This window comes from Podarcis tiliguerta (genome assembly GCF_965153285.1).
Source record: "Podarcis tiliguerta genome assembly, chromosome: 1".
NCBI lineage: Eukaryota > Metazoa > Chordata > Lepidosauria > Squamata > Lacertidae > Podarcis > Podarcis tiliguerta.
The window spans coordinates 78,781,010-78,808,608 of record NC_139534.1 but is presented as its reverse complement, the minus strand read 5'-3'; the positions used below and the strand labels follow the sequence as shown (position 1 = coordinate 78,808,608).

Below are 27,599 nucleotides of genomic sequence, written 5' to 3'. Positions count from 1 at the left end.
GTGGTCAACTTTCAGATTTGAAAATAAGGGATCAGCAGCCTCGAAAATAAGGGATCAGCAGCCTCACCTGTCCCGGGGACAGTCTACGGGATATCTAACAATCCGGGATAGCAACGGGAAACGGCACTGGAATACGGGACTTTCCCACAAAAAAAGGGAAGGTTGACAACTATGCGATGGCACCCTACTGGGATTGCACTGCCAGGGGCGGTGCGTTCCCCCCGCACTCCTCTTCCTCCGCCAGTGGTGGGTGGCACCACTTTGTGGTAGTTCAGGTCCTACTTGGATTGGTCCTACTTGTACACAGCCTGGCGCTACTTCTGCACCCTATGCTGTCGCTTGGAGCTCAGGTGGCCTAGAGTGGAGTTACCAGAGTAGGGTGCGAGGAAGTCTAATAAAGCTCACCCACCCCAGAGTGATGCCTACTAGTTGATAGTTCTTTTTTAAATAACTTTTTAAATTAATTTAATTAAATAATTAAAATTAAATTATTTTTTAAAATAAATAAATAAACCTCAAATTCTACCTGCTCCACTGGCGCCCTAACTAAGCACGTGCGTCGCCCTGCCTACTGCGCGTGGTCGAAAGTCAAATCTTGCAGACCCAAATTTGGGGAACGGGAAAGCTACACCTGTTGCATTTCTGCCTGCTGCAGTGCAGCTGTTCAAAGGAGCCCTCGCGCCCACAACCCTCCAGGCGAGGGGCGTTTTGTGAGATCGAGGCTTTGAATGCAGCAGCGCGTCCCTTGAGCCCGGCCCAGCCCTGTGTTGTGTGTGTGTTTGATAACAAACCAGCGTGAGGGGCGGGAGATGCCTGCCAGGCGGGCAGGAACAAGCCGTAGGCCGCGCTTCGCCCTTGCCCAGCCCAGCCCGGCCCCAGCTGAGCGGGGGGGAGGAGGAGGAGGAGGAGGAGGAGGAGCCTCCCACTCCGGAGCCGAGGCCCGACCAGAGAGGCGTCAAGATGGCGGCGTCCGTTGAGTTGGACTTGCAGCCCCTGAGCCTGGAGTCGCTGCCCACGGACCCGCTGCTGCTCGTCCTCAGCTTCCTGGATTACAGGGACCTCATGAGGTGCGGGGAGCCCGGCGCCCGGCGGGGCTTAATGCGGGGAGCTGGCGGGGCAGGGCGGCGCTCTCGGGGCTGCCTTTGGGTTCCCTTGGCGGCGCCAACCATGGGGAAATGGGGAGGAAGAGGAGGAGGGTGGCGGCTGCTGCTGCTGCTGCCGCCTTCTCGGGGGAAGAGCGAGCCATGGCGATCGTCTCCTTCCACCACAACCACCACGCAAAAAACCCATCAATGGCGGGGCTGCGCGTGCAGGAAACATCTCCATGGAGAAGCTCCCGAATGGGAAGGAAGAGTAGGGGATGCGAGGCTTGGGTTGAGCCGAGTGGGGAAATGGGGCGAGGGATATCCCATAGCCCTGGGTATGGGAGCTGGGTCGATGGCCCTGTCTGTGGGGAAGCAGCTCCCAACCCATCTCTCCCCCCACCCCCCTGCAAGAGCTCCTGGTGCTCTGGGCTGCTCTGCATTGCACATTTCTGGAGAGGTTCCTGCCGTGGGTCCCAAGTGGCTTCCAAGCTGGCCCTGCGCTGATAGACGGGTTTTCTTTCACCACAGCGCGGCTGTGTCAACAGGTGCTTGCTCTGGGCAACGTGCTCGAAGCGAGCCCTGCCCTAGTGACACCACATGGTGGATGCTTAAAATCCTCTCGGGGGCAGAGAAAGAGATTGATAAGGTTTATGATATGGGGTTTGTGTCTTCCTTTGTGCAAGGTAGCTGGGGGCTGGATTTGATTGAGCGTCACAAAGCTTAGGGCCAACTAGGTGATATGTGAGTGTAACCATCTCCTGACATTGTTTTTTAAAAATAAAAAGTAACCCTCTCCAGACAAAAAGTAGCCACAGTGTGCTGTCCTTATCAGGTAGTGAAATGCAGGAGGTGAAATTAAGCATTTCCTTTTCTACTTCTTTAAACTCAGAATTGTCTCCCATATATTTTCCCTTAAGAAGTGACCAGAGAAGAAAAGTAGCCCCTCTTCATTCCTCTGATTAAATTTGAAACCTGCTGAGGCTTCTTCTCACTTTCAGCAAAACTACCGGAATATTTTTCTGGGAGATGCATTTATGTCTAGTTTGGCCCTTGACAGCACAGACTTTAGATGAGGCTAATGCAGCTTGGAAGTGGAACTTTTTAGTTTGAGCCAAGCTTGCAAAGTGCTGAGAGTGAGTTGTTTTGTTAATGTCTGATCATGAAAGCATAGTAAAAGTTTGACATGTTCTGCATTCCTTGCAATGGAGTCATTCACTTCCAGAATGTTTCTATGACCCTCTGTGTCAAAACCTGAGATAATCGTGGAGCCAAAATAGATGGACCTCTCCCCTGAGGGAGTTTCCATATATTAATATAAAATGGACTTTAAAAGAAAAAGCCTTTGCTTTACTCTCCTTTGAGTCTGCCTTGCATTAATTACTTATTTCTGGTATTATATATGTGCTGCCTTTTAGGGGGCTAAGTCAGGCCTATAGCCAGCCTAAATGTTTTTTGGGGCACAAAAAAGTAGGAGGCAGTTTTTAGGCCTTTCAAAGACAAAGTTCTACAATTCTATAATTAACCCTTATATTTGCAGCCATACCACAATTTATGTACATTCAAAAATTATTAAGCAACTTCAACCATTAAAAAGAACTTAAAAGAAGATCAACTTTATGTTTGTGTAGGATTGACAACCTCTGTGGACCTTATCCTGATGTTAAATGAGTGCTGCTTTTGACTGTTGTCAGTGCTGCTTGGAATTGCCAGTCCAGGCTCAATCAATGTCTGTGAAATGCTGACCCATATTTTGTGAGCTCATCTGCAAATTGCACCAGTGATGGTCTTTCTTAAATAAGGGATTTTGTCAACTTGAGCTCAATTCCAATAGAGATGCAGACTGGAAAAGATCTCAGCTTAAAAGGCTTGGAGAAAGAAGGTTTTCAATAGGTTCTGGAAAGACAGCATTGACAACACTGCACCTGTCTAATATTTAGCTGGAGTGAATACTAAAGGCCAGATTCCTACATAGTGAGAAATGCACCATCTGATAAGCTTGTGTCTGCAGGAGGCCCTCACTTGCAGAGGTGGTGTTGCCATACTATTATAAGCTTACAGAATCACACAGTAACTTTGCACATCATGTCAAGCCATATCATGTTTTGGTCTTTCCATGATTTGGCTTGGCATAATGAGTGAACCAGGCTATTGCTTGTGGAGTGTCCCTAAATTTCCAATTATTTGTATTTTTTGTGTGTTTAATGTTATAGATACTATAGTGTCTGCCTCAGTTTGTCTCTATACACTATGATCTAATCTGATGGTGGTGGTAAATATATTCTGCTGTATGTACTGTGCACCCAAATGACAATTCATAGTTTTTCAATGTTAATGGAAATTCTGTAGAACCTGTAGGGAGGTGTGTACTCCATTCTATTAGGATATCTTGTTTAAAGTGCTGAGTTTGACATCTGTTAAAGCCAAAGTTAAGCACAGATAATTGGTGTGCTTTATAAGCAGCCCAACAAGGCTTGGCAGAATTCCCAGTGGTTGGAAGATGGGACTTAAGTATCCCCTTTCCTTTCCTATGGCAATGATTCCACATTCCCTGCCATTTATTTCATCTGTCCAAAATCTATATGCTGAGCCCACCTTAATACCATTTAGTCCTTTCCAAAAGGTGCAAGTTAATACAACAACCAAAGCTGAGAAGCTTAAACACTTGGCAAAATAGCAAATACATACAAATGTGCAACATTACTGGGTTTATGTTACCATGATGTTGCCTCCCATATATGTCACAAGCAGTACAATTCAAATAATTTATACCAAATACGTTTCTGAACATACAGTTGAATAAACTCTAATTTAACTTGCTCTTCCTGAAGTAGTGATTATGACATGAATAGAATCTCCTGCCTAGAGAAAAACCAAAGCTAATTTCTTTTAACTTTTAGGATTAATTTTCTCAACTTGCCCTCTACAGAGGGGCTAGGGTATTTTTATTTTTTTTAGCTCCTGCTCTCTACTTTTCTCATATTCATCATAACAAGTTGGAAGCTAATGCCCTAACTTGGAGAACTCCGGTTATTTGAAAATTTGGTCCGTATCCAGCTCATTACCAAATCCAAGCAGCAGTCCAGTTCCTGAACAGTCTCACTTGATTCTGATGAAATAAACAAAGCTGAATGTCATCAACATACTGATGACTCTTCACTCTAAATCGTCTTCTGATCTCACCCAGCAGCTTCATACAGATGTTAAAGAGCATGAGGTGGGGCACAAAATGAAAGTGTCCAGAATTCCACAACACAGCTGCTATGGAGAAAATGTACAAAAGTGTGGGTTAATTTAGAGAATTGAGTCTTAAAGATAAGTGTGAAATCATGTGTCAATTTTAACTTTAAAAACAGGAAATTCTCCAGCATTTCTGTACAAAGTACAAGTGCAATCATTACTGAACCTGCTTTTAGTCTGACTTGTAGGGAAATTTAAACTCACATTGTATTTGCAGCTGCTGTTGCGTAAGCCGTAGATTAAATCAGTTTTCAAGTCATGATCCACTGTGGAGGAGGCACTGTAAGAAATATTGGCTTTTGTCTGAGTAAGTATGGCTAGTGCTTAATTTACATAAAATGAGAAAATTATTCAGTTGTGTTACCAGTTTTCTGTCTGGTAAATTTACAATTTTTTGTAGACTACTTCTTGGATTAAAAGTTGTGTGCATTAAAAAATAAATTTTGAAAAAGCTGAAAAAGTTTGCAAGCATCAGCTCAATAGAAAATAATCTGTTGGTAAATAATAGCTTCCTCCTGCAAAGATGCTAGGTGGTGCTGATTCTCCAGTAGATATACTAGAACAGCTTAGCTTGTCTAAGTTGCAGGGTACTTCTATGACAAATGATGCAATAGTTCTATCCTATAGGTTTTAATTGGAATCTAATTGGATAGCAGAAAATGGGATGTTGGTGTTTGAGTTTGAAACTTGGATTAATTGCTGCTCATTTTGACACACAGTCACTTTTACAGGTTTCCTTGTTAAAGCATGCATGAAAATTCACATGGCACTACCCCTCCCCCCCCTTTATGCTGGCCAGCTCTATAAGCATTCTTTATTCACACCTGTGGCAAAGCCTTGACTGTTTTTGTGACATCCTCTAGAATGAATTCATAAATCATTAGCCAATTATCAGAATGGTATTTTGCTTTCCCTTTTGTACAATCTTATTTCTGTTGTTTCTGTACAATATTACACAATTATGAGGCTTATTCTTCCTTCCTGCTTTTTGTGTGCAGATTATTCAAAATTAAATACAAGTCCAGTTGAATTTTTTTAATGGAATAGTTAAACACTTATGTAAATCCTGTAATCCAATCTTCTGAACTGGAATTTACCTTTAAAAACTGAAAATTAGCAATGGGGGGTTACTAAGCGTCCCCCCCAAAAATGCATATATGCAACATTCTTACTACTTATTGCTGCTTAGATATTTTTTAAAATCTTTTTAGAGCTGAGAAATCTCGGAGTTGGAAAGCAATCTTTATAGATATGTATGCTGATCTCGGAAGGTATATTCAAATTTATGCTACACTTAAAAAGGCCTGGGATGATTTAGAAAAATATCTGTTTCAGCGTTGTCCTCGGATGATTACTTCTTTGAAAGGTATTGTTTATAAGTTTGCTGTTTTATACAACTTCAGTTGTACTTGCATTTTCTCTCTCTAAAGTTATTGTTTTAGATCACTAAGTGCCACTTTATGAATACCCTAGATTATTTAACTATTGCCAACATGCTTGTTAGGCTGAGAACAGTTCTGTCCTCCCCGTTTTCAATTTTAGCCTTTTGTGTGTGTGTGTGAAACACAATAAATTGTGCTTAGCTTTCGATCTGGCATAGTGATCTAGAACAGGAAAAGGAAAACCAAATAGACCTTGATTGCATACTATAGTAATGAGTGTGGTACTTTTCACAAACTGTTAAATAATGTATTTGTAAACATGGTGAAATTAAGGAAAGCTTAAGGACCTGATTTGTAGTGGGTTTTCTGACTTTGATTTGAATCGGTGCTAGCCTGTCCAGTGTGGACAGGCAAAACACTATTGAATTTTGCATTTTTATTTTTGGTAATTCTAATTCCCAGTTTTGTACAAAGGCCAAAGTGCAGCAATAATAGTTAATTTTGAAGAAGTAGATATGAAAAGCACACACTGTGAGATTTGAGGAATGGTTTGAACAAGATGTTCTTACCCCTGAATGCTGCATCTTTCCATTAATCATTCAGCTACTGGTTTGTTGAGGGTGGGGCTAAAGATGCTCCTTAAAACACCAAAATGGGGTCCATGTGTGTAGATCTTTTCCCAGAGGTCTCACTGCTTTTCTGGAAATCTGAGAAGATTATGGGGGGAAAGGGGAATCCCTATCAGCTGCGCTGAATTTCAAAGAGGTTTGCAAAGCAGCTATATGTCTCCATCTTATAGGCTTCTAGACAATGGGTGGCAACAGGAAGCCTTAACCCTAAATTCAGAGTTTTTTAAAAGCTCAACAAATTATTATTATTATTATTATTATTATTTTAAAAAAGCATTTCATTGTATTTTTGCATACTAATGAAGTGCAGAAATGTTTTTCAAAGCCTCAGGATCAGCTCTTCCTCCCCCACTTCTCAGAGGAGCATCTTCAAATGACACCCACCCCCCGGGACTGGAACATGCCCTGCTCTCTTCCTGCCTTTCTTCTTGTGGGGAAAAACAATAATACATGCTTTTAAAAGTTTAATCAGTGTGCTAGAGCTGATGTGCATTCATATCAAACAAAAGCAACCATATATTGCAGGTGGTCTCCTCCAGTTTTGGAGCAGCCGTTTTGTTGTTCATCTTTCCTTCACTTATAGAGACATGCAAGGGGAATGTAACTCTCTAGTGCCATTTTAACTTCACTTGCAGCTGATAGTGTCTCAGCATTACTAAAAACCCTAGAATGGAAGCAGCCATACTAGGTGAGAATGATTGTTACTGTGGGCTTTGGAATACATGAATCTCTTTTGGGGTTACGAAGAGTGACACGACTAAATGACTAAACAACAAACATTAACACATGCCATTTTCTCTCTTATATGGCCCTTGAAAATTATTTATTCTCCTCCTGAGTAATAGTTGGCAAATATTTTAGCCACAAATTGCATAGGGCAGGAGAATCAGACAAAAACTGCTTCTGAGTCTGAACTACAGACTACTAGTTGGCCTTCCTTGTTTTACAGCAGTGTGTCCCTATTCAGATTATATGCTGTGGCTTGAATTAAGACAGACTTCTATCTCTGGTTTGTCTTGAAAAGAAGCCCACCACTTTGGAGTACATAGGTGTTTCCAAAAGCAAAAGACATTATGCTTTTCGTGTAGTGTTTCTGACATAAGTATTGATGTCTGTTTCAGAAAAGGTAAACTGAAGAATCCCTAGGAAAATATACAATTCTAAACACAGTTGTCACACCTGCTGACTTGAATGGGGCTTGCTATAGAGGTTTTAACATCACGTCTTAAATAACTTACTGCAAAATGCATTGTTTATATTGTCTGAAGATAATCTGCTAAATGGTACAGTTTTTGAATGCTCACAGAGAGTGTTCGGGAGGAAGATCTGGATGCTGTGGAAGCACAAATTGGTTGCAAACTCCCCGATGACTATCGATGTTCATTTCGGATCCATAATGGACAGAAGCTAGTCGTTCCAGGGTGAGAAGCTAACGTTAACTGTCATTGCTAATTGGCAGTCGGCCGCTACGTAAGCTTGCACATACTTGAAATTTGTTTCTTCCAATGGTTAATAATGTCTCCCCCCCTTTTCTTTCTGTCTTTCCAAAGGTTGATGGGAAGCATGGCCCTTTCCAACCACTATCGCTCTGAAGATTTGCTGGACATCGACACAGCAGCCGGTGGCTTTCAGCAGCGGCTAGGACTGAAACAGTGCCTTCCCTTAACCTTTTGCATCCACACTGGATTGAGTCAGTACATGGCTCTGGAAAGCGTGGAGGGCCGCAATAGTTATGAGATCTTCTACCAATGCCCAGTAAGAAAGACTTGTAAATAGACACTTTAGACAACACTAATGCTACTCATTATCTTCAGTAGATGAAACTGATGCAGTATATGTGTGTAGAATGTTTTAAAAAATCTAAAATCAGCTGTCTTTCATCTCTGAGCTACTTCCCACCATCCACAAAAGGCCACATAAATGTTCAAACGCTCTAACTTGTGAAGGAGAGGGGCTTTTAAATGGCAGCAATTGCTATAATTGCCATGAGAGAAGTGAAGGCTGATCATTAGGACCTGGAGCTGAGAGACAGGCAAAGCAGGGCTACTAGTGAAGAAGCTGGGGATGTGATGATGGGGAAGGAGGATCTTGCAAGTTGATTAGAAGTTTGCCTCCAAAAAAAATGGGCTTCATACAAATGTGTCTAGTGCATAAAAATCAAACTTCACACTTTGAAATAATAGTAAGTTATTGATTAACAGCGCATTGAGGGGGGGCTCAAAGCACCCTATTGTTATAGTGGTACATAAAACACAAATTGGTTTTTAGCTACAGGAAGGGCCATAACTAAGTAGAAGAACTTCTGAAAGCTATTTAATAATAAAAAAGAACATAATGACTGTTTCATTGATACTATGATTTCAAAGAAATAAATCTTAAGTTTTCAAGTTGAGTTTTCTACCAAATGTTCACAGACGAGATGGGAACATAAAGTGGCTTGCACAGATGAAACACTTAATTTTGTTCTCTTTTTTACTACTGGTTACAGACTAATATTTTCCTGCAGTATTGTATGGTACAAATGTCACCTGTAAGTCCAGTTTTTAAGGACACAAATAAACTTTTTCCTTTTTCCTTTAAAGGATCAAATGGCCCGCAATCCATCTGCAATTGATATGTTTATTACAGGTAAAAGTATTTTGGAACTTAAATGGGAAACAATTTAGAGAAGTCAATATGAATTGGAATATGTCTGGAACTTTCTCCACTTACCTCAACATGCAGCATTTGCTCATTCTAGATCTTTTGCACATTAGAGGACAAACTATCTGTTAAACTGTGATCACGTGTAATATTGCAAGATGTTGGGAGAGTGCATTTATAAGCATTTCATTCCATCTTTCTGCTTTGTCTTAGAGAAGTAGCAATCAGGGTTTCTCAAGCTTGCATTTTCTGCAGTTCTTATAGTTTGGTTTTTGAAGAAAGCAACTGCAGTAACACCATCAGACCCTCTTTTCATAGACCTGTGATATGTAATTGAGGCATAATTACCTTTCAAAGGTTATGGCAAATCAAAAATAGCATGCTCAGAGGATCAAGGATGGGAACAGCTTTGGGAAGGGAAGTTTAACAAATGGAACCATCTATGCACACACATTTCTCAAAGCTTTTTATTTGTGCTTTGCATTGGGAGGAATGGTGGTTTATTTGTATTTTAAAAAACAAGAGCCAGATTCAATTAAATAGTTGTACCAGCATAGTTGTACCAAATAGGGACCCAGTGTGATGTGTCCCCTAGCACAACAAGGCTCCTCCTTTCTTCTTCCCCTGTGCTCTCCCAGTTGACTCGGGGGGGGGGGGGAATCAGGGGGTAAATCCCAGAACAATTTGTGGGACAAGAAGGGGGGAAATCACTCCATCTGATAAGAGGAAATGTTTCCTGATACCAAGATACTGAATTCTTCCTACTATCTTGCTAAACGTAACAATGCATTTATTGCCATCTATAGTGAAATGAAGCTTCGTAGTAAAATGGAATGAGGCAAGCTGATCTGTAAGGAAGCATGGGTAGGGGACAAACAAGTGGGAACTTCCTCTTTCTCCCCTGCCCCAGTTTCATTCAGATTTCTGAGTTCTGGTCTTAGATGAATGAGCAGCTTCCGCTTGCCTAGTCCTAAACCTCAGCACTCTAGTGCTATAGTGCCTTACCATGTACTTGAGACTGCTAATGGTCAGAGCTAGGTGACCACCACCTGGGAGGTCTGAACTGTTCTTTGTTTTGTTTTTAGTCATAGCATATGTAATCGGCATACTGGCCTTTTTATGACCTTATGAAATGTTTCTCCCCCTTTGCCATTAGGTAGCTCCTATTTGGAATGGTTCACCTCCTATGTAAACAATGTAGTAACAGGTGGCTATCCCATCATCAGAGACCAGATTTTCAGGTATTATGCCTTTGGTTTACAATCTGTGGTATCTTATTATGACAAAATGTATTAATCTTAAGCTTGTAACAAAAATAAATTATCATCTTATAATATTTGTTAGACATGTATGTGAGCATGAGGTAGTAAAGCAAAGCACACTTATTATTTACAATAATAACATTGTAATGCTGGCAATACATTTGCACTATGTTCTGCAGAAACAGATATAGTCTAAATGGCATTAAGCGGGTGTAGAGAATGCCTTTTCCTATAGATTCTTAATGCACAAATTGTAAGGTGAAAGTTGGTTTTAAACAAATGAATTTTTCAGTATTTGTTTATTCTTCAAAATAATGCCTTTTTCTTTATTTGCTAGATACGTTCATGACAAGAGTTGCGTAGCAACAACAGGAGATATTACTGTCTCTGTCTCCACATCTTTTCTACCTGAACTCAGTTCTGTACATCCACCTCACTATTTCTTTACTTACAGAATCAGGTAGGAGCAGTAAATGAATGCTGATTTTATCAATGTGTTACTGACACATCTTGAAGCTTTCTTTGCTCACTGGCAAAATTCTAAACGACCTAAAATATAAACTAGTCCTTACAAAATCACAATTTATCAGTGAGAGATAAAAAGTAAGAACGGGGAAATGTTGAATGCTTTTTACAAGACTGCCCTGAAGTTACTTCTTTGCTTTTGACTTCCTTTTCTGTAGTGTTCTATAGAACATATTCTTTCTTCTAAGATCTGTTCAATTATTATTTTTCCTGTGTAATAATTACAGGATCTAGATCTTCCCCCTTAGGGTAGTATTTCTTGGACAGTCAAATTGCTACATTGTGTCAGAGAAAAACATGACTCTTATGCCCCTGCTAATGAGTGTTGTTTGTAATGTGGTCAGGCGAGTGTCACAACTATTTCCTTCCACCTCTCAAGGCCCTAAAGCAGTTAAAATATTCTGGATAGTATTTTAAGGAAGGTAATAGTTTTTGGCTAGTGCTTTTGCTCTCTCCCTAAAATGAGTACCTTGCATAATTTTTTAGAATTGAGATGTCCAAAGATGCTCTTCCAGAGAAGGCTTGTCAGCTAGACAGTCGGTACTGGAGAATAACCAATGCCAAAGGTGATGTGGAGGAGGTGCAAGGTCCTGGAGTAGTAGGTAAGGAATATTTAAAGAGTGTAACTGTTTTAAAAACAACAACAACAAATGCAGAGTGCAGTTAGAGGAACCTTAATCCTTTTCTTCCCAGCCATGATCCCAATCTAAGCAACCATTGGTGCCCCCGCTGTGTGGCAATTACACTTTAAAAAAGGGTTTCTTTGTTGGAAGTGCACCATCACTGAGGAAGGACTGAGAAAGAAGCCTGCAACAGTGGGATGAAGACGAAAGAGACATTCTCTCCTTTGCTTCCCTGCAACAGCACATGGAGGGGAAGGCTTTCTACCCTTTTCCCTGCTGCTGCTTCCTTCAGCAAGGAGCGGGGAGAAGGAAGGGGAGAAACATGTGAGGTGGACAGTGGCATCAGAGCAAGATGATTTCTTCGGAGCTGCCCCAATCTGTCCTGCCTGTTGCTCTGTGGCTTATCCGAGGTGGCTGCCGCACTTACTCACCTGCTTGCTTGGGCTGCCTGCTAGCTCACTCCGTCTTCCTGCCTGTCTGGGCCTCACACCAGCTGCCTATCATCAACAAGCCATGCAAACTGCAGCATGGCAGCACCCTTACAATTTTATACTAAGATTAAAATCTATAATAGTATAGACTGCTCGCTCTTTGTTTCTTCAAAGTCTGTGGCACAGTTCTAAGGGCCAAACTACACATTACAATAAACATGCTGTTTAAAAAAGCGTGCTTAAACTGGCCAATTTTATTGGGGCGAAGGGGAGTAGCTTTGAGGCCCTGCACTGAAACTTGTTCTCAGTCTAAATTGGAGCCCAGTTTTTGGTGAAAAACACTCCCCCATATCCATGGCTGATAAACTGCCCCCATATATGCTGTTTGCTGTATAAATAACACATTTGAGGGCAAATAGCAGTCAGGAGGGTGGGTTTGTTTGTTTTTGTTTTGTCAAGAAACTGGTATGGGGCCTGTATTGGAACCAGTCTTGTGGCTGTATTTCTTTTAGAAATAAAAGTGACTAGTTGTAAGCACACTTTTTTAAAAAGTTCATTGCAGTGTTAAGTTTGATCCTAATTGAAGTATTTTTGGTTCCAGAGGTTGAAGTCCTCTGTTAACTTTGTTTCTACAGGAGAATTTCCCATAATCAGCCCTGGTCGGGTTTATGAATATACCAGCTGTACGACATTTGCCACTACTTCAGGGTACATGGAAGGATACTATACATTCCATTGTCTCTACTATAAAGACAGATTTTTTAATGTTACCATTCCTAGATTTCATATGGTTTGCCCAACGTTCAAAGTATCTACAGCACGCATGGTAAGTTAAAATTGATGTTCTTAGGCCTTAACTCTTCTCTTTGGTTTCCAGAAAACAATTGGATTTTGTGTTTAAATATAAATAGTGATCTCCTTTTTACATAAAACTAGGTTAATAGTTTTTAGAAGCTGTAAGATGAGTAAAGTAAAAAAAAAAAACTTTACCTAGTTTAAAAATGTGTGTGCTCGAGTATCATACTTGCTTCTTTATCAATTATGAGTGAAAATGCAGTGAGGGGATTGATAACAACTTTCTCATATATGGGATTATGAAATGTGTATAAAGGTCCTGGAACATTTGGGAAAAGCCCAAGTAGTAAAATGTCTTTTTTGACTGCTTGTTTTGTTGTTTTTTGCTTTGCTTTGCTTTGTTTTTTGAATAATGCTCAGTTTGGGGAAGAACAAATATATTAGATATATTAACAATTTGATATTGCCTACATATTATATAACTGCACTGCTGTTTATGTGCTAAATGAATAACATAAAATAAGTGGGAACTTATTGTTGGATAGAAACATTATTTTGTCTTATATTTAGTTACAGCAGATCATGTGTTCTGCTTTGCTTGTTCAACCTCTGTCCATGTTGTCAACAGACACATTATGTGCCTTGTCTTGAAAATAGTTTTAACATTGTTTTCCACAAATGACAGGGGGATAGGACATTTTTAAGCATTCCAGGAAAGCTATTGTCAGAATACATGATTTTATAGAAGAGTGTTTGGATGGGCATTCTACTTTTTAAAACGCACTGTCTACTTGGATATCTTATTTTAAAACAGAGCCTTCGACTGCTTTTACTGAAATAAACTGTAGATGGAATACAGGACTTACTTTTAATTAGAAATATTTATAGACTGCCTTTATGAGTAGAACTTTTTGGCTTACACAAAAGTAAAAAGTTTTCAGTGGTAATATGATAAAATACCATTTGTACTGGATTCAAATTCAGTTTGTCCAAAATACACTTAGCAGACAAATCATGTTATATCTTGGCTCCTTTTCTGTAACATGAGAGTAGCATGGCCTTCCTATAGAGTGTTACAAAGTCCAATGATATAAGGCTGTTAAGCACTTTACACAATTGGAATAGGCACGTTTAGTACATTATCCCAAGAGTTGTGTGTGCGACAATTTGCTAAGAATGGGTGAAATCCAACAGTGTCAGCGCACTTGCACAAACTCCCCTTCCTTTTCTTTCCTGCTGCTGCTCCCTGCATGCCCCCAGAATCTGTAGTGTCCACTGGCATTGTTTTGGATCTTGCCCAATGCCTACTAAAGAACCAAAGAAGTGTCCTACTGTCTAGTGTCCAATATATAGCACAATGGTATCTTGAATGGCTGTGACAGGAATTTCAGCCCAGTCCCAGGCTTTCTGTTGGGTAACACTTTGGCAAGCTGTTGGAAACCAGACGTAGTTGTATAAATGCCATAACAATTACAAGAGATGTTAAAGTATTTTACTTTTTCTGTGGTACTCATTGATCCTTTTGTTTGTTTAATGCAGCTTGATAAACATGATCACATTCAGTTGGGTTAGTTTTGCAAGGGAACTTTGTCAAAGAGCTTACCTATATTACTTCTGTTCCTGCATTTAGGAAACCAATCATAACGAATGCGCGATGGATGAAGACGAAGACTCAACAGATACTGATGAATATGAAGACAGACGCAGAATTCTGGACATCCCTGTTCCTTCTGGACGTGGACGTTGTCCGCGTCAAACCTGAGCAAACTTCCAGAAAAACAAAACAAAGACCTATTGATTCTGCAGAAAATATTTCTGTGGAAGATACCATGTAAAAATATTTCTGAATATTAAGTCATTATTTGGCAGAGGAACAACTAGCATGAGTGCTGGTTCTGGCTTGCATCTGAGCAGATTATACAAACAGGGTTCTCTTTTGTCATGTGTTTGCTTCTCGAGAGAGAATATGTTGGGTAGAGGTGGGAATACAGTAGTGTGGTGAGCTTTATTCTTCCAAACAGCTTTGCAGTTGAAGGTAATCATTGTACATTTAAACTTCCTTAAAACCAGAATGGTGCTGCCCATTTTTCTTTCCGTTCCTTTTTTTAATTAAAGCAGCAAACAAAATGGAAAATTAGGCATGCCATTTTCACAATGATTTTGTATTACTATTTCATCTCTAGACATATGTGAATGAAATAACTGAAGTTAAATCTGTATAGCCATTGGGACAAATATGTATGTTTTTAATGGGACACTCTGAAATGTTTGAAAGGGAGCTGGTCTAATGTTTTAAATCCTGCATCGTGCGCCTTTTTGAACATGAAATATGCATATTGCCTACTGCATTTCTTCATTTATTATATAATATAAATATGTAAATAGCTTGATTTTCCTCTTCAACTGCCATTTAACTATTGTGATACGTGTTTAGAATTTTAAGTATAAACATGTTTTCTTGAACACTAAATGGTTTTCTTTATAACTGTCTCACTAAAAATGAAGAGAACTTGAAATAAGTCTTAACTGGAACATTTACACTGATGGGTATTAATATATATATATATATATATAGCAAAGGACAGGTGAGATGTAGTTTCGTACAGCAGTTGCACCATTCTATAAAGTAGTGGGGGCTTTAGGCTGCAATCACATACAGTGGTACCTCGGGTTACATACGCTTTAGGTTACACACTCCACTAACCCAGAAATAGTTCTTCAGGTTAAGAACTTTGCTTCAGGATAAGAACAGAAATTGGGCTCCGGCGGCGCGGCAGCAGCAGGAGGCCCCATTAGCTAAAGTGGTGCTTCAGGTTAAGAACAGTTGCAGGTTAAGAACGGACCTCCAGAACAAATTAAGGACTTAACCTGAGGTACCACTGTACACACATACCTGGGAGTAAATCCTATTCTACTCCCAAGTAGACATGTCTAGGACTGTACTGTTAAGCAGCAGCGGTAGAAAGGATTCACCTGTAATAAAACTGGAAAATCTGTCATAGACTTCTGTGCCAGGATAGGGACCTGTAGGGACCTCCAGATGTTTTTGGGACTACAACTCCCATCATCCCTGGAAATGCTGCGGATTGAACCTTGGGCCTTCTTCCCGCAGTGCAGACGATATACAAATAAGCTGTAGCCCTTCACTGATAGTGTGGCCCAGATGTTCCTCCGAATGATATATAATTAGGTTTTACCAACTTGTCACTTGGTACACAAGATTGGGCAGGGGGGAGTAAAAAGAAAAGTAAAATTCATAATTAAGAAAATATCAAATTGATACTCCTAGCTGAAGTAAACGGCAACTATAATTTCCAAAAAGAGTGAACTTGTTACATTGTGGAAAATGTTTGAATTTTCTCAATGCCATAGTTGTATAATAATTTATTGTAGGGTTTGTATTATACATTTACAGCATAAGCTACAGCAAAGGGAATCCAGGTAAAGTCAGGGTGCAAACAGTTTTTTTAAGTATTCACTTATGATTCTGAAAATATTTTAATTAGCTTCTAAACTTGTTTTTTCTTCTTCCTTTGGCTAGAACAAAAACAGTACTTATCTCAGACGGTGATTTGGGAAAGGGGGTTGAACCAGCATCTCTGATTTGTTTCCCCCCTTGTGATTACAGGAAGGAGCAAAACAGCAATGATCAGTTTATGATGACGTTTACCATGACATGCTACCAAGGCCTATCATACCCCTTTATCCTATGAGATGATACTTTTACTGAGGCTAGATAACCTCAGTGTAAAAAAAGAAATCCTCATTCCAGGAGGTTTAAGATATTTCCCTATATATGTTTGTTTACATGTCAGTTTAAACTTCAGGAGGAAGTAAGCTCTACAGAAACTTTCACTGTATGTAGTAAACCTGACAATGCTGAAGTCCATACTATTCCCAGTTCCCATATCTACATACAGCCAACTTGAGAAGGGTTTGAAGTTTATATGTCCAGGCACATTTTATATACTTTAGGCTACCTCATGTCATCCTTATCCCAGTAGGTAACTGTTCTTGAAGTTCTTTGAATATCAGAAGCTAGCATCCCATTTGATATACAGTCGTACCTCAGGTTAAGAACTTAATTCGTTCTGGAGGTCCGTTCTTATCTGAAACTGTTCTTAACCTGAAGCACCACTTTAACTAATGGGGGCCTCCTGCTGCCGCCACACGATTTCTGTTCTCATCCTGAAGCAAAGTTCTTAACCCAAGGTAATATTTCTGGGTTAGTGGAGTCTGTAAGCTGAAGCGTATGTAACCTGAGGTACTACTGTATACCATGTGCCTTACTCTCTCTGGAAGCGAGGATAAGGGAGCTGGAAGTGATGATAAGGGAGTTGGGCATGTTTAGCCTGGAGAAGAGGAGGTTAAGGGGTGATATGATAGCCATGTTCAAATATATAAAAGGATGTCACATAGAGGAGGGAGAAAGGTTGTTTTCTGCTGCTCCAGAGAAGCGGACACGGAGCAATGGATCCAAACTACAAGAAAGAAGATTCCACCTAAACATTAGGAAGAACTTCCTGACAGTAAGAGCTGTTTGACAGTGGAATTTGCTGCCAAGGAGTGTGGTGGAGTCTCCATCTTTGGAGGTCTTTAAGCAGAGGCTTGATAACCATATGTCAGGAGTGCTCTGATGGTGTTCCCTGCTTGGCAGGGGGTTGGACTCGATGGCCCTTGTGGTCTCTTCCAATTCTATGATTCTATTCCATGTCAAAAACAAGCTTTCCAATCTGGATAAAAAGGTCTCTGATGTAGGTGTTGTATTGCTTTCAAATACTTACAGTATTCAGAACCAGTTCTCTTTGAAGGCAGCGTTTAGCCTAATTAGTCTTAATTCTCAAAGCCCTTCATGTTGGAAAAAGTCCTTTTCTCTGCCTGTCCTGAATCGTCTTAACATTCAGCTTCGGCGGCTGGCCATGAGTTCTAGCCTTAGGAGGGAGAAAACCTTTTTTCTGTATCAACTTCCTTCGCACTTTTAAGCAAATTAAAACCCTCCCTCGCCTTTTCCCTGAACTAAAAAGTCCCCAATGCTGCAGCCTTCCTCAAAGGGGAGCCGCTCCATCCCGTTGTTGGCTCGGGTGGTCTTTCTCCGCTCCCCAACTCTACAATATCCTTTTGGAGAGGAGGCAACAATGCCTGCGGGTTTTATTCCCAAGCCCAATTGGCCACCCTGACGACGACGACCCCCTCAAGGCCTCGCTCCTCCCGGCCAGCCGTTCATAGGTACAGGCCGAGCCCGCTCCGCCCCACCCTCTTGTCGCTTTAACCTCTGGCTCGCTCCCATCACTGAAGCACTTATATTTCGCTGCTTCGGCCGCTCTCCGCATTGCCGCAGACTAGCCTCGCCGCGCGGGAGGCGGAGCGTCCTGGTGCCCGAGAAGAAGCGGCGCGCTCTTCTGGGCGCGAGGGAAACCGGCGGGCCAGTATTTTGCTGCAGAAGGATTGCGGCGGAGCGTCGAGCGGCGGGCAGGAAGGTGAGCGGCGAGCAGGAGGGTGAGCGGCGGGCCGGGTACTTGGCGCGCGAAGGGCCGGTTTCGAGGACTTGCCCTCCGTTTTTTCCTTCAGGATTCGTCATTTAATCGCTTTAATCCCGCTTGGGAGGTGGGGAAGGGACACCCCCAGAGCAGGCGGGTCTCCGGAGAGGAGAGGGATAGGGGCGAAATGAGCCTAGACCAAGCAGGTTGCATTTAGGGGTTAATTTTGCGGGGAAGGATAGGAGACCAGGGGACAGAAAGCATCCTCTCCAACTAGGCTTGGGAGAGACCCCCCCTCCCGAAAGGCTGGGGGACTGCTGCCGGCCAGTGTAGGCAATACTGCGGTAGGTGGGGGGGGGGGTCGGAATTCGCAACGGGATGTGTGGTGCGTGTGGCGGGCGGGGGGCGTTGGGTGTGCATCGACTACATTGGGCCGTACTTTCTGCTGTGTCCGTTCAGAAAAGGGGATTCCATTCAGTGGGTGCACTGCAGCTTTCCTAACCTTTGCCTCCCCATTGGCATGAGAAGGCGATCCTACCAAACAGCCCCGCCCCAAAGCGCCCTTCCTGTCGTCCGAGACCGTCCTAACTAGGGTCTGTCCTCTTGCTGCTTTCTGCGGGTCTCAAAGAGAATTCTCTCGGAATCATGGAAGGAGCACGTATCTAAGACTGCAGAGGCAATGCTGAGATATAAAGGATACTCTGCTTCCATCAAAGCCCTGGTTCTGGTCCCCTTTCCCATGATCTAAGGTCACCTGATACATTGCTGCTCCACAATAATTCTAGCTTTGGTAACGCGCCAAATTAGGATCCCTCTTCTCTGTTTAGTATGCCTGCCATGGTGGTGCTGCATAGTGCAAATTTAATCAAGGCACTTTATGTTTTCTTCCTGTTAACTCATTGCTTTTCCTAGTGTGAAAGAGTAGGTCGTTTTCTCTGAGAACATAAAATATCACTGAAACATAAAGTAATGGAATCCCCTAGAGCCATTGCTGTTAGTGTGCCAAACTGTGTGTATGTTTTTAGCATGTTAGAAGGCAGAATTCCCACCCTAAAATTTTGGTGTTCCAAGTGGGAGATGGCAGCAGTCTGTAAAATTATTTCAAAATAACAACAACAACAAGCATACAGTTGTATCCACACACATGGCATGTTTGGAGCTGAGGACTTTGGCTGAGAGGGTATGTGTGATATGTTACGGCCCTGCCATGTAGTCCACTTTATTTTAGAAAATATAGTACAAATTTTATACTATTCAAAATTCAATACTGTATTCACAGAAACGTAGTAATCTAGAGTTGGAAGGGACCCCAAGAGTCATCTAGTCAACCCCCACCCCCTGCAGTGCAGGAATCCTATCTAAATCAGTCATATGTTGAAGACAGATTAATACTGGCATATGAAAAGATCTGTATAAAGTGCCAAATGAATATCTACCCTCAGGTTTGCAGCAGCAGCAGCAGCTAGTAACATCTGGATCTCCAAAGCATCCAGCGTCTTCAATACTGATCATTCAGAATATTTTCATAGCTGTCCTTTCTTTCCATCAGGTTGTTAAAAAAATTATGTTTGGACCGCCTCACCTTTCAAAACAAGTGAGAGCATTAGCAAACCAAAATACAGAAGGCATTTTTAAAAATGAAGTCTAGGACTACTTTATTGCATATGCTTCTAAAAAGGGAATATAATTGTCAGCCACCATCAACACATGGAATGTTGTGCGAGGAACTCAAGGTGAAGCAGAAGGGCTGGACACTTGACTTGACACCATGTTCACATCACTGCTTGGATTACAGGGCAGTTGATAACACTGCATATTGTCCTTACACTCTTATTTGTTTTGGTTTGCTTACTTGTTCAGTTAAATAATTAACAATAAAAATGGAAGAGCAATGAACAACAACAACAACAAATCACAAGTCTGTACACTTGGCCATCTTCACAGTGGAAGCAGACCAAAAAGCTTTTAGAGAGCATACTCAAAGTGCCTGCTATTTCAGTACCACCAATCCCTCAATGTATTATTCTGCAACTTCAAGGGTACAAGTGCTCTGGAGGTCAGAACCCAAACCAATGAATCCAAATGACAAGAAAGGAGATTCCGGCTAAACATCAGGAAGAACTTTCTGACATTAAAAGCTGTCAACAGTGCAACAGACTCCTTCAGAAGGCGGCAGACTCTCCTTCGCTGGAGGTTTTAAAGGCAAGATTGGATGGCCATCTTTCCGTGATTCCTGCACTGCAAGGGGTTGGACTAGATGACCCTCAGGGTCCCTTCCAATTCCACAATTCTATGATTCTAAGTACTATATTGCAAAATACAAACCTGGAAAAGGGATCTTGATTGCAGACCTCCATTATCCAACTTAATCAAAAGACAGGATGCTTAAGAGGAGTCGTACCAAGAGAACAAGTGCACATCTGTGACAGCCACCCACATTTTGAAGAGTTAAATGCTTGTAAACTAGATCTGAAACAGATAGCTGGGTGGCTATTTGATGAAGAAGCTGTAAACCTCTCAGGAAGACATGATGGATACAAGCTTTTCTTATTGAAACCATCCCTACTCTCTCCTATACCCACTGCAGGGCCATCTACTGCATGTAATGGTAGTATGAATGTATAATCTTCAAAATACACTTTAAAAGCAATACATATAGCGTCTGTGTTATACGTTTTCAGCAGAAATTTGGATTGTATGAACAAACAGAAGAAGTTTGGGAGCTGAAGTTTGGAACAGTCCAGCTTGCTGGTTTCTCTGGCTGTTGTCTTAAAATTATTGCCACTATTACCACTGACCTTGAAGTATTAAACTGCCAGCCAACCATTTTCCTCCTCTCTGTCTCTTTCTGCAGTTCTCCTTTCCTGTTTCTCTTTTCAAGCTGACTCAGTATTTTTGGGTGCTGAGCATACTCAGTTCTTCTTGGGCTGGGCTGGACTTGGGTTGTTTCCCCCCTATTAGGTTTTCTTTTTAAAATATTTTTGTACGTGTTTCTCCAAACCTTCTGCAGGGTCCCCTGAGCATGCTGCTACCTGCTTCTTTTCCAGTGCAGCCTAAAAGCAAATAAATAAATAAATAGTAAAATCTTATTAAAATGTATAACATAATTTAATTTGAAAACAGCACCATTATCAAACTAGAGTTCCCGGGAAGCTATGGAAGCTATGACTGCTAAAACTGATGTAATAGTGGAAGGGAGGGGTGTATTAGTGTAAAAAAAAAAATATGTAAGAAGGTAACTTTGTTCATTTGCCTCCTTGTCAAGGCTCAGTTGATTTTCTCTCTCCTAGAGGCTAATAACAGCTTTGGATGGGAGGCTTTGAATAGAGCAAACAAATTATGGGCAGTCTCATGTGTGTTTCTCTTTTTAGACTCCAGGGGAGCCATGGACAAAATGAACAGCATTCTGCTTACAATATTCATTATTGTAACTGTCTCCTGCAGTTCTGGTAGGTATCTGCCTTGAAGCTCCTTGAAGGGAGTGGCTCAGTGATGTAAATTTGATGGAAACCTATAGAAAGTTTTCAGCTTCTGTTGTATTTCTTCAAGTGCTGTAAGGAATACAGCAACTGATGTGAACATAGCGGTTGGCATACAGTTAACCGGAAGGGATTTTAAAGCCTGAGAGGAGAAGATGGGGAATGGTCCTGAACAACACGCAACCTTGCAAGCATTTCGTGTAGTCCTTTAGTGGAGGTGTCCACCAAATAATTGTTTTGTTGGTAAACATTGAATTATTATATTTAATGCACAGCCTAGGAAACACAGCAGGTTGATCAGCAAAAACATAATAAATAGTGATGTGATAGTGACCTATCAGGTGCTTAACACATATGCTTGGGTTTACATATCCCATGTGCAGGCACCAAAAATGGGAAACTTGCTTAGTTCCATCATACATAACAAGTGAGTTTCTTTGATGTAGTCAGTCAGGAATCAGCATGGCAGGGACAGGGAACCCATAGATCTCCAGCTGCTTTTGGACTCGAGCTCCCATCTTCCCTGACCATTGGCCATGCTGGCTATGGCTGATAGGAGCTGGAGGCTATAAGTTCTCTGTCCCTGGAAGAGGGTTTCACAGCAATTAGTGGAAACAGGTAGAGTTGGATGGCAGTTGAGGCAAAATGTTCCACCGTATCTGCCTGGATGTTCTACATAATGAATAATTTGTTTTTAGATGTCAAACTACTCTTGTCTAATTCATAATGAAGATGCACTTAAGCCTATTGATTTCTTAAGACTGAACTCTCAACAGGAGCCAAAAGCTGCCCAGTTCAATCCTTTGTCCAGTAGGGGGCTCTTCCTCTCTATTTGTCTCATTACCTACTACTGTGTCAAAGTGATCAAACTTGGACAGGAGAGTAGATTTCCTTATTAGTTGAATCCTAGATCAATTTAAAAAACAACAACCCTGCCTTTAAAAATGTCCTGTATAAGGTCTGTAAAAGCAAAAAGTATTTTACACTTTATTATTGGAGGTGGTAAAGCAACAACAAAAGCAAAAAAGAAACTTTTGGCATAGTGATCAAAGCAGTGATGTGTCGTCAGTTTTCCTTTTACCAAAAATTGAATTGGGTTCTGAAGCGACAGCTACTCAGGTGAGCTGGAGGTCCCCAAATCTTACTCTAGCCACAAACTATTTAAGTGGCATTAGGAAAGCTGCCATCCTCTCTCCTCTCCTCCTCCAATATTCATTATGATGTGAGTAATCATATTGGCCTAATGTTTGTTTACTGTGGCAGTGTACGTAAAATACTTTAGATTATCATGCTATATAGATATTTTGTTAGTTTAACAAAATCTCCCTTTGTATCTCAGGCTATGCACTCCGATGTTACACTTGCGAACAAAGCCCCTTCCTGTGTAGGACAAACCTTACCTGTAGCTACGAAGAAGATGCTTGCTTGCAAATCAGGTTTGGTATGTATAATATGCAGCAGTATATCAGTCTCACTCTTGGTTTGAGTGTCTCTTGCAGCACAATCCTATACTACTAATAAGCCCTTTCTGAACACTTTCCAACTCTACGATCTGCTTTTTGAGATGAGGCAATCTGTACTGCACACAGTATGCAAAGTGCAGCAGCACCATAGATTTGCATAGTGGCATTATATGAGAAGCCCTTATCTCAGAGAGCCCGTTTCATACAATCATCCTTTGGGGCCCATCCTTATCAGCCTTTCTCAACCTGTGGGTCCCCAGATGTTGTTGAACTACAACTCCCATCACCCCTAGCTAGCAAGGCCAGAGCTCAGGGATGATGGGAGCTGTAGTCCAACAACATCTGGGGACCCACAGGTTGAGAACCGCTGCGGGCTTAGCTTATGGCAGGCTTCCTCAACCTCGGCCCTCCAGATGTTTTGAGACTACAATTCCCAGCATCTCTGAACATTGGTCCTGCTAGCTAGGGATCATGGGAGTTGTAGGCCAACAACATCTGGAGGGCCGAGGTTGAGGAAGCCTGGCATAAGGTTATATTATATTTTTACATATCTGCTTCTTTCTTTTGCATAATTTAATTCCAATGTTTAGGGTTTCTTTTTTTAAAAAAGAAGTGGTTTGTTTTTGATATGGAGTAGAAGCTAGGAGTGGCATGAGAATCTGACGTAGATGATTTATCTGCTTGACATGGGATGAGGGCAAAAGCTACGTAGTGCACTAAAGCAGCCCCTTCTGTGAACAGGAGTCCTTCCGTTCACAAAAGAGCAACTCAAGATCCATTCCAATATTCAATAGGATTATACCCTACATCTATGCAAGAGTACTGCAAAGTACTGAGACATTTGGTTATTTTTTTTAAAGCTTCCTTATTTACCATATAAACCATATTATAAGTTATGGTATCCTTATAAAGTTATCAAATTAGCAGCTTTTGTTAAACATTGTTTTTTTTAAAAAAAAAACCAACGGAAAGCAAATGTATTTTAAGCTGACAAGTTTTCAATTGCTTATTTTGGGGTGTCATTTTTCTTTTTTCTTCTTTTACAGTGCATTTGAGAACCTATAGCTGCTGGAAAATGTCACAGTGTACCACAGAACAAGTTGCCAATTACTTTAACGCTGACAGTTTTAGATTCCTTTGTTGCCAAAGAGATCTCTGCAACAAAAGTTTAAACACCATGGTCAGTACAGTTCCTCTAGCCATTTCTGCAATGACTGTGATTTGGATGATGTTCCTGTGATATGGAGCTTTTAAAAATGTGTTGTCTATACACATCACACTTTTCCATCCTTTTTTTAGTTGATATGTCTGCAGCATTTGGAGAAGGGGTGCATTGTCTTAAACCAGAAAAGTATTCAGATACACAAAAGAGAAGGAGCTGCCAGGACAGGTTAAAATCCCCTTTTCAGATAACTTGGAAAACACTCCTGAATGAGAGAAACCCATTCTGTAATAAAATGTTCTCAGCCAGTGTATTCTGATGTCCTTTAGCAACTGAGCCACCTCCATGATTCTTAGGGCTGGTCAACAGCCGGGGGGGAGGGGGAGGGGGAGACTGCTTTAACCTGCTCCAGATGGCAGTTCTTATGTAGAAACAAACACATTCTTTCTTAGCTATCTGGAATCTTTCATATCCAACACTTGCAGAGATGAAAAGAGAACTGTATGTAAAGAGCCATCTACTTAATGGACCTAATACGCAAATCATCCCTATTTGTATGGCACATTACATTTCTAGGTGCTTGATGGCAGAGCAGAGGAATTCCCAATAAAATCAAAATTAAGTCGGCAAGAAAAAATTGACACCAAGACATGACGCTTACTGGCTTAGACTAGCATCCAAACCCCCTTGGCACCAGGCTGGGGGAAATTCAGACTGGGCTCTCTGCCTAGCCCTGCCAGTGATTACAGAGTCCCTCTGCTGGTGCAGAGCTTTCCATTCTGCCTGCTGAATGGGTGGGCAGAAGTACTACTGGTGGGATCCTCACCAGTGGTAGGCCACAGTAAGCCCCCAAATTTGGCGTTCTGGGAGGAGCGGAGCCAGCTGGGATCCCATGCAAGTCCTGCTGCTGTCATTTGACGGCATCGGGCCCAATCTGGGTCTGCTTGCTGCTCCCGTCTGGCACGCAGCAATTTGCCTCTCCCGCCCGCCCCGCCCCCCACTTCCACCTTGACTGACATAAGTGGCAGGGCAATGGATGCCATGGTGGCTCTGCCAGTCCGTCTCAGTCCATTGCTGCCCTCTCAGCCTCTTTATCTCGCCCTCAGGACTCTCCCTATCCTTACTCCATGCCTTCCTCGAAGCTGGAATGGGTCCTTGACCTGTGATAATGCCTCCTGCTTCCTTCGATGGAAATGATGCACATAGAAGCCTGCCCTATAAAGAAAAGGGTTGTGTTTACTGACCACTTTGGTCTGTAGCCCTGCTCACCATTGACATGCTGTCCCTGGAAGGAGAAAATTCAGCCCTTGGTCCATGGGCATAGCCAGGAGTTTTGTTGGGAGGGGCAGGCCTTTTGTTGGAGGGGACAGAACCTCAGTTAGCTATGTATTTTTATTGATTTAGGGGGGCAGCTGCCCCCTCTTCGCTGAAAAGAACATACCCTGACCCTTTCTTAGACTGTAAGTCAACTAGATTCACAGGCAGCTTGTGTTGATGACAATGTTGTTGGTACTGTAGTTTGATTTGGTCAAAGTCTTATATAAACATCTGGAGTGGTAGTGAGTAATCTGCCACTGCTCAGCTTTAAAATGCTAAAACACTGCAGCAAAATGCTTGTATCATTGTTTCATTTGCAGAAGTCTTGCTGATAAACGTGTAGTAGCCTATATCTGCTGTTTGAACACTTACTTCCGGATCCTTATAGCACACTTACATGCAATTCCCTCATATAGCAATGAAGCTTACCTTCAGGAAGTGCATTTAGAATTGCAGCCTAATGGCATTTCAACTTTGAGTTTAGTGTGAAGACTTTGTCCAATGAGGGGAGTAATCAGATGTGAAACACATTAGCCTACTATTAGCTGGTATATACGACGGCCTATAGTTATTACTCTTTCTATAGTCATTCAAGAAACAATGCACTTCATGCCATGTTTTTTAAACTGCCAATATACTACCAGCATTGCAATAAATGCATTTACTGTGAATAATGCTTATATACTATGTATATAGCAAGGGTGGTGAATCTGTGGCCCTCTGGATGTTGTTGAATTCCGATTCCCATTAGTCCTGACCACTGGCCATGCTTGTTGGGACTGATGGTGTAACAACTTCAGGGCAGCCACAGGTTCTTGATCCCTGCTATAAAGAGCACACTGGCTTTGTTTACAATTACACCCATTGAATAGACAGTAGCTACTTTTTAGAATTCTTCTTTCTTCTGCAATAGTCTTCCATGCATTGGTCTTCCATGTTATTCTTGTGTGTGTGTGTGTATCCTTTCAGGTGGTAATGGGCTAGTTGTGGGGGCAAAAAGCTCTCCCTCCGCACCCAAAAAAACCCTTTAGTTGCTGTTAACCTTCACTCCAGGATAGCACACATCTAATTTTCAGCCGTTGTACGCAGATAGTGCCACATTTTCCATTTATACACTATACATGTTTCATCAACATGGATTTGTTAAACAAACTGTTCAATCACTTGGAACATGACTGGTGATGGTTCTTTTTTAAAACAACAACTATAAAACAGTAAATAAAACACACCTCTGTGTAATGTGTGGTTGTTTGGAAATTAGGAACATAAGAAGCTGCCTTCTATGCAGCCTTAGCAATGGTCTATATAGCTCGGTACCAACTTCCCCCAACCTGAGGCCATCCAAATGTTTTAGATTACAACTCTTGTCAGTCCCATACAGCCCAGGCAAAATTCAGAAATGATGGGTGATCAAAAACATCTGGATGGACCGGGTTGGGAAAGGCTGGTTTATACTAACTGGCAAGGGAATTTCAGACAGGGCCTCTTTCTAGCCCTTCCTGGAGATTCCAGGGGTGACATCTTCTGTGTGCAAAACGTATGTTCTACCAATGCTATATTCATACCAAAGCTGTGTCCCCTTTCCAAGTTGTGTTGCATTGAAGCAATAGCCAAGATCAGGGGGAGACAATGTGATGTCCTTTGCTTGATAAGGACCCCAGCTCCCATCATCCCTGACCAATGCGGGCTGGGAATTGCCGTCCAAAACATCTGGCTGGCACCACATTGGATACCCTTCTCCAAGACTCTTGGACAGTGAAAGCACTTTTTAAGAAGCATAATGTATATGAATGGAAAGGTCACATTTCTGCAACCCTACATTTGGGAATCATTGTTCATATTCCCAACTCTTGTCAAATATTTCCTATAGAGTGTAGGCCACATAGAACCTATAGCAACTTTGAATCAAAACATTACCCTGTACTGATTACATGTCTATGTTCTGTTTTGATCTTTTTTTAACAAATGTCCAGTGAAAAAAATAATACACAGCTGGCAGCATTGTCAAACAGCAGCAAAATTACACTGAGATCAATGGTTATGTTGCACACACAAAGCATTCATGCAGTATTGACACACTGTTTGAAAG

At 41.6% G+C, this 27,599-nt stretch overlaps 3 protein-coding genes across 5 annotated transcripts in view; 2 read left to right on the top strand and 1 right to left on the bottom strand.

The window, feature by feature from the left end:
• LOC310679604 (uncharacterized protein) overlaps nt 1-14,270 on the bottom strand; it is an 82,373-nt gene extending 68,103 nt beyond the window's left edge. Inside the window, exon 1 of the mRNA XM_083445139.1 lies at nt 14,216-14,270. The gene's annotated coding sequence lies outside the window, so the exon portion shown is untranslated. The remainder of the gene's footprint in view (nt 1-14,215) is intronic.
• Nucleotides 669-15,082, top strand: FBXO3 (F-box protein 3). 2 transcript variants are annotated; one of them, XM_083435646.1, is made up of 11 exons: nt 669-1,067; nt 4,540-4,629; nt 5,534-5,688; nt 7,640-7,754; nt 7,884-8,088; nt 8,916-8,961; nt 10,133-10,217; nt 10,576-10,698; nt 11,250-11,365; nt 12,453-12,643; nt 14,243-15,082. In XM_083435646.1, the coding sequence occupies exons 1-11, from the start codon at nt 961-963 to the stop codon at nt 14,372-14,374; spliced, it is 1,365 nt and encodes a 454-aa protein (XP_083291772.1). In that variant the 5' UTR covers nt 669-960; the 3' UTR covers nt 14,375-15,082. The 2 variants fall into 2 exon arrangements, with proteins under 2 accessions (XP_083291772.1, XP_083291773.1); XM_083435647.1 differs by having other exon boundaries at nt 916-1,832; nt 3,230-4,629.
• Nucleotides 15,083-17,819: 2,737 nt separating this feature from the next.
• On the top strand, nt 17,820-26,738 carry CD59 (CD59 molecule (CD59 blood group)). 2 transcript variants are annotated; one of them, XM_083447488.1, is made up of 4 exons: nt 17,820-18,089; nt 21,461-21,538; nt 22,908-23,009; nt 24,078-26,738. In XM_083447488.1, exons 2-4 carry the CDS (start codon nt 21,475-21,477, stop codon nt 24,269-24,271), a joined length of 360 nt encoding a protein of 119 aa, XP_083303614.1. In that variant the 5' UTR covers nt 17,820-18,089; nt 21,461-21,474; the 3' UTR covers nt 24,272-26,738. The 2 variants fall into 2 exon arrangements, with proteins under 2 accessions (XP_083303614.1, XP_083303615.1); XM_083447489.1 differs by lacking the exon at nt 17,820-18,089 and adding an exon at nt 18,111-18,216.
• Nucleotides 26,739-27,599: the final 861 nt, after the last annotated feature.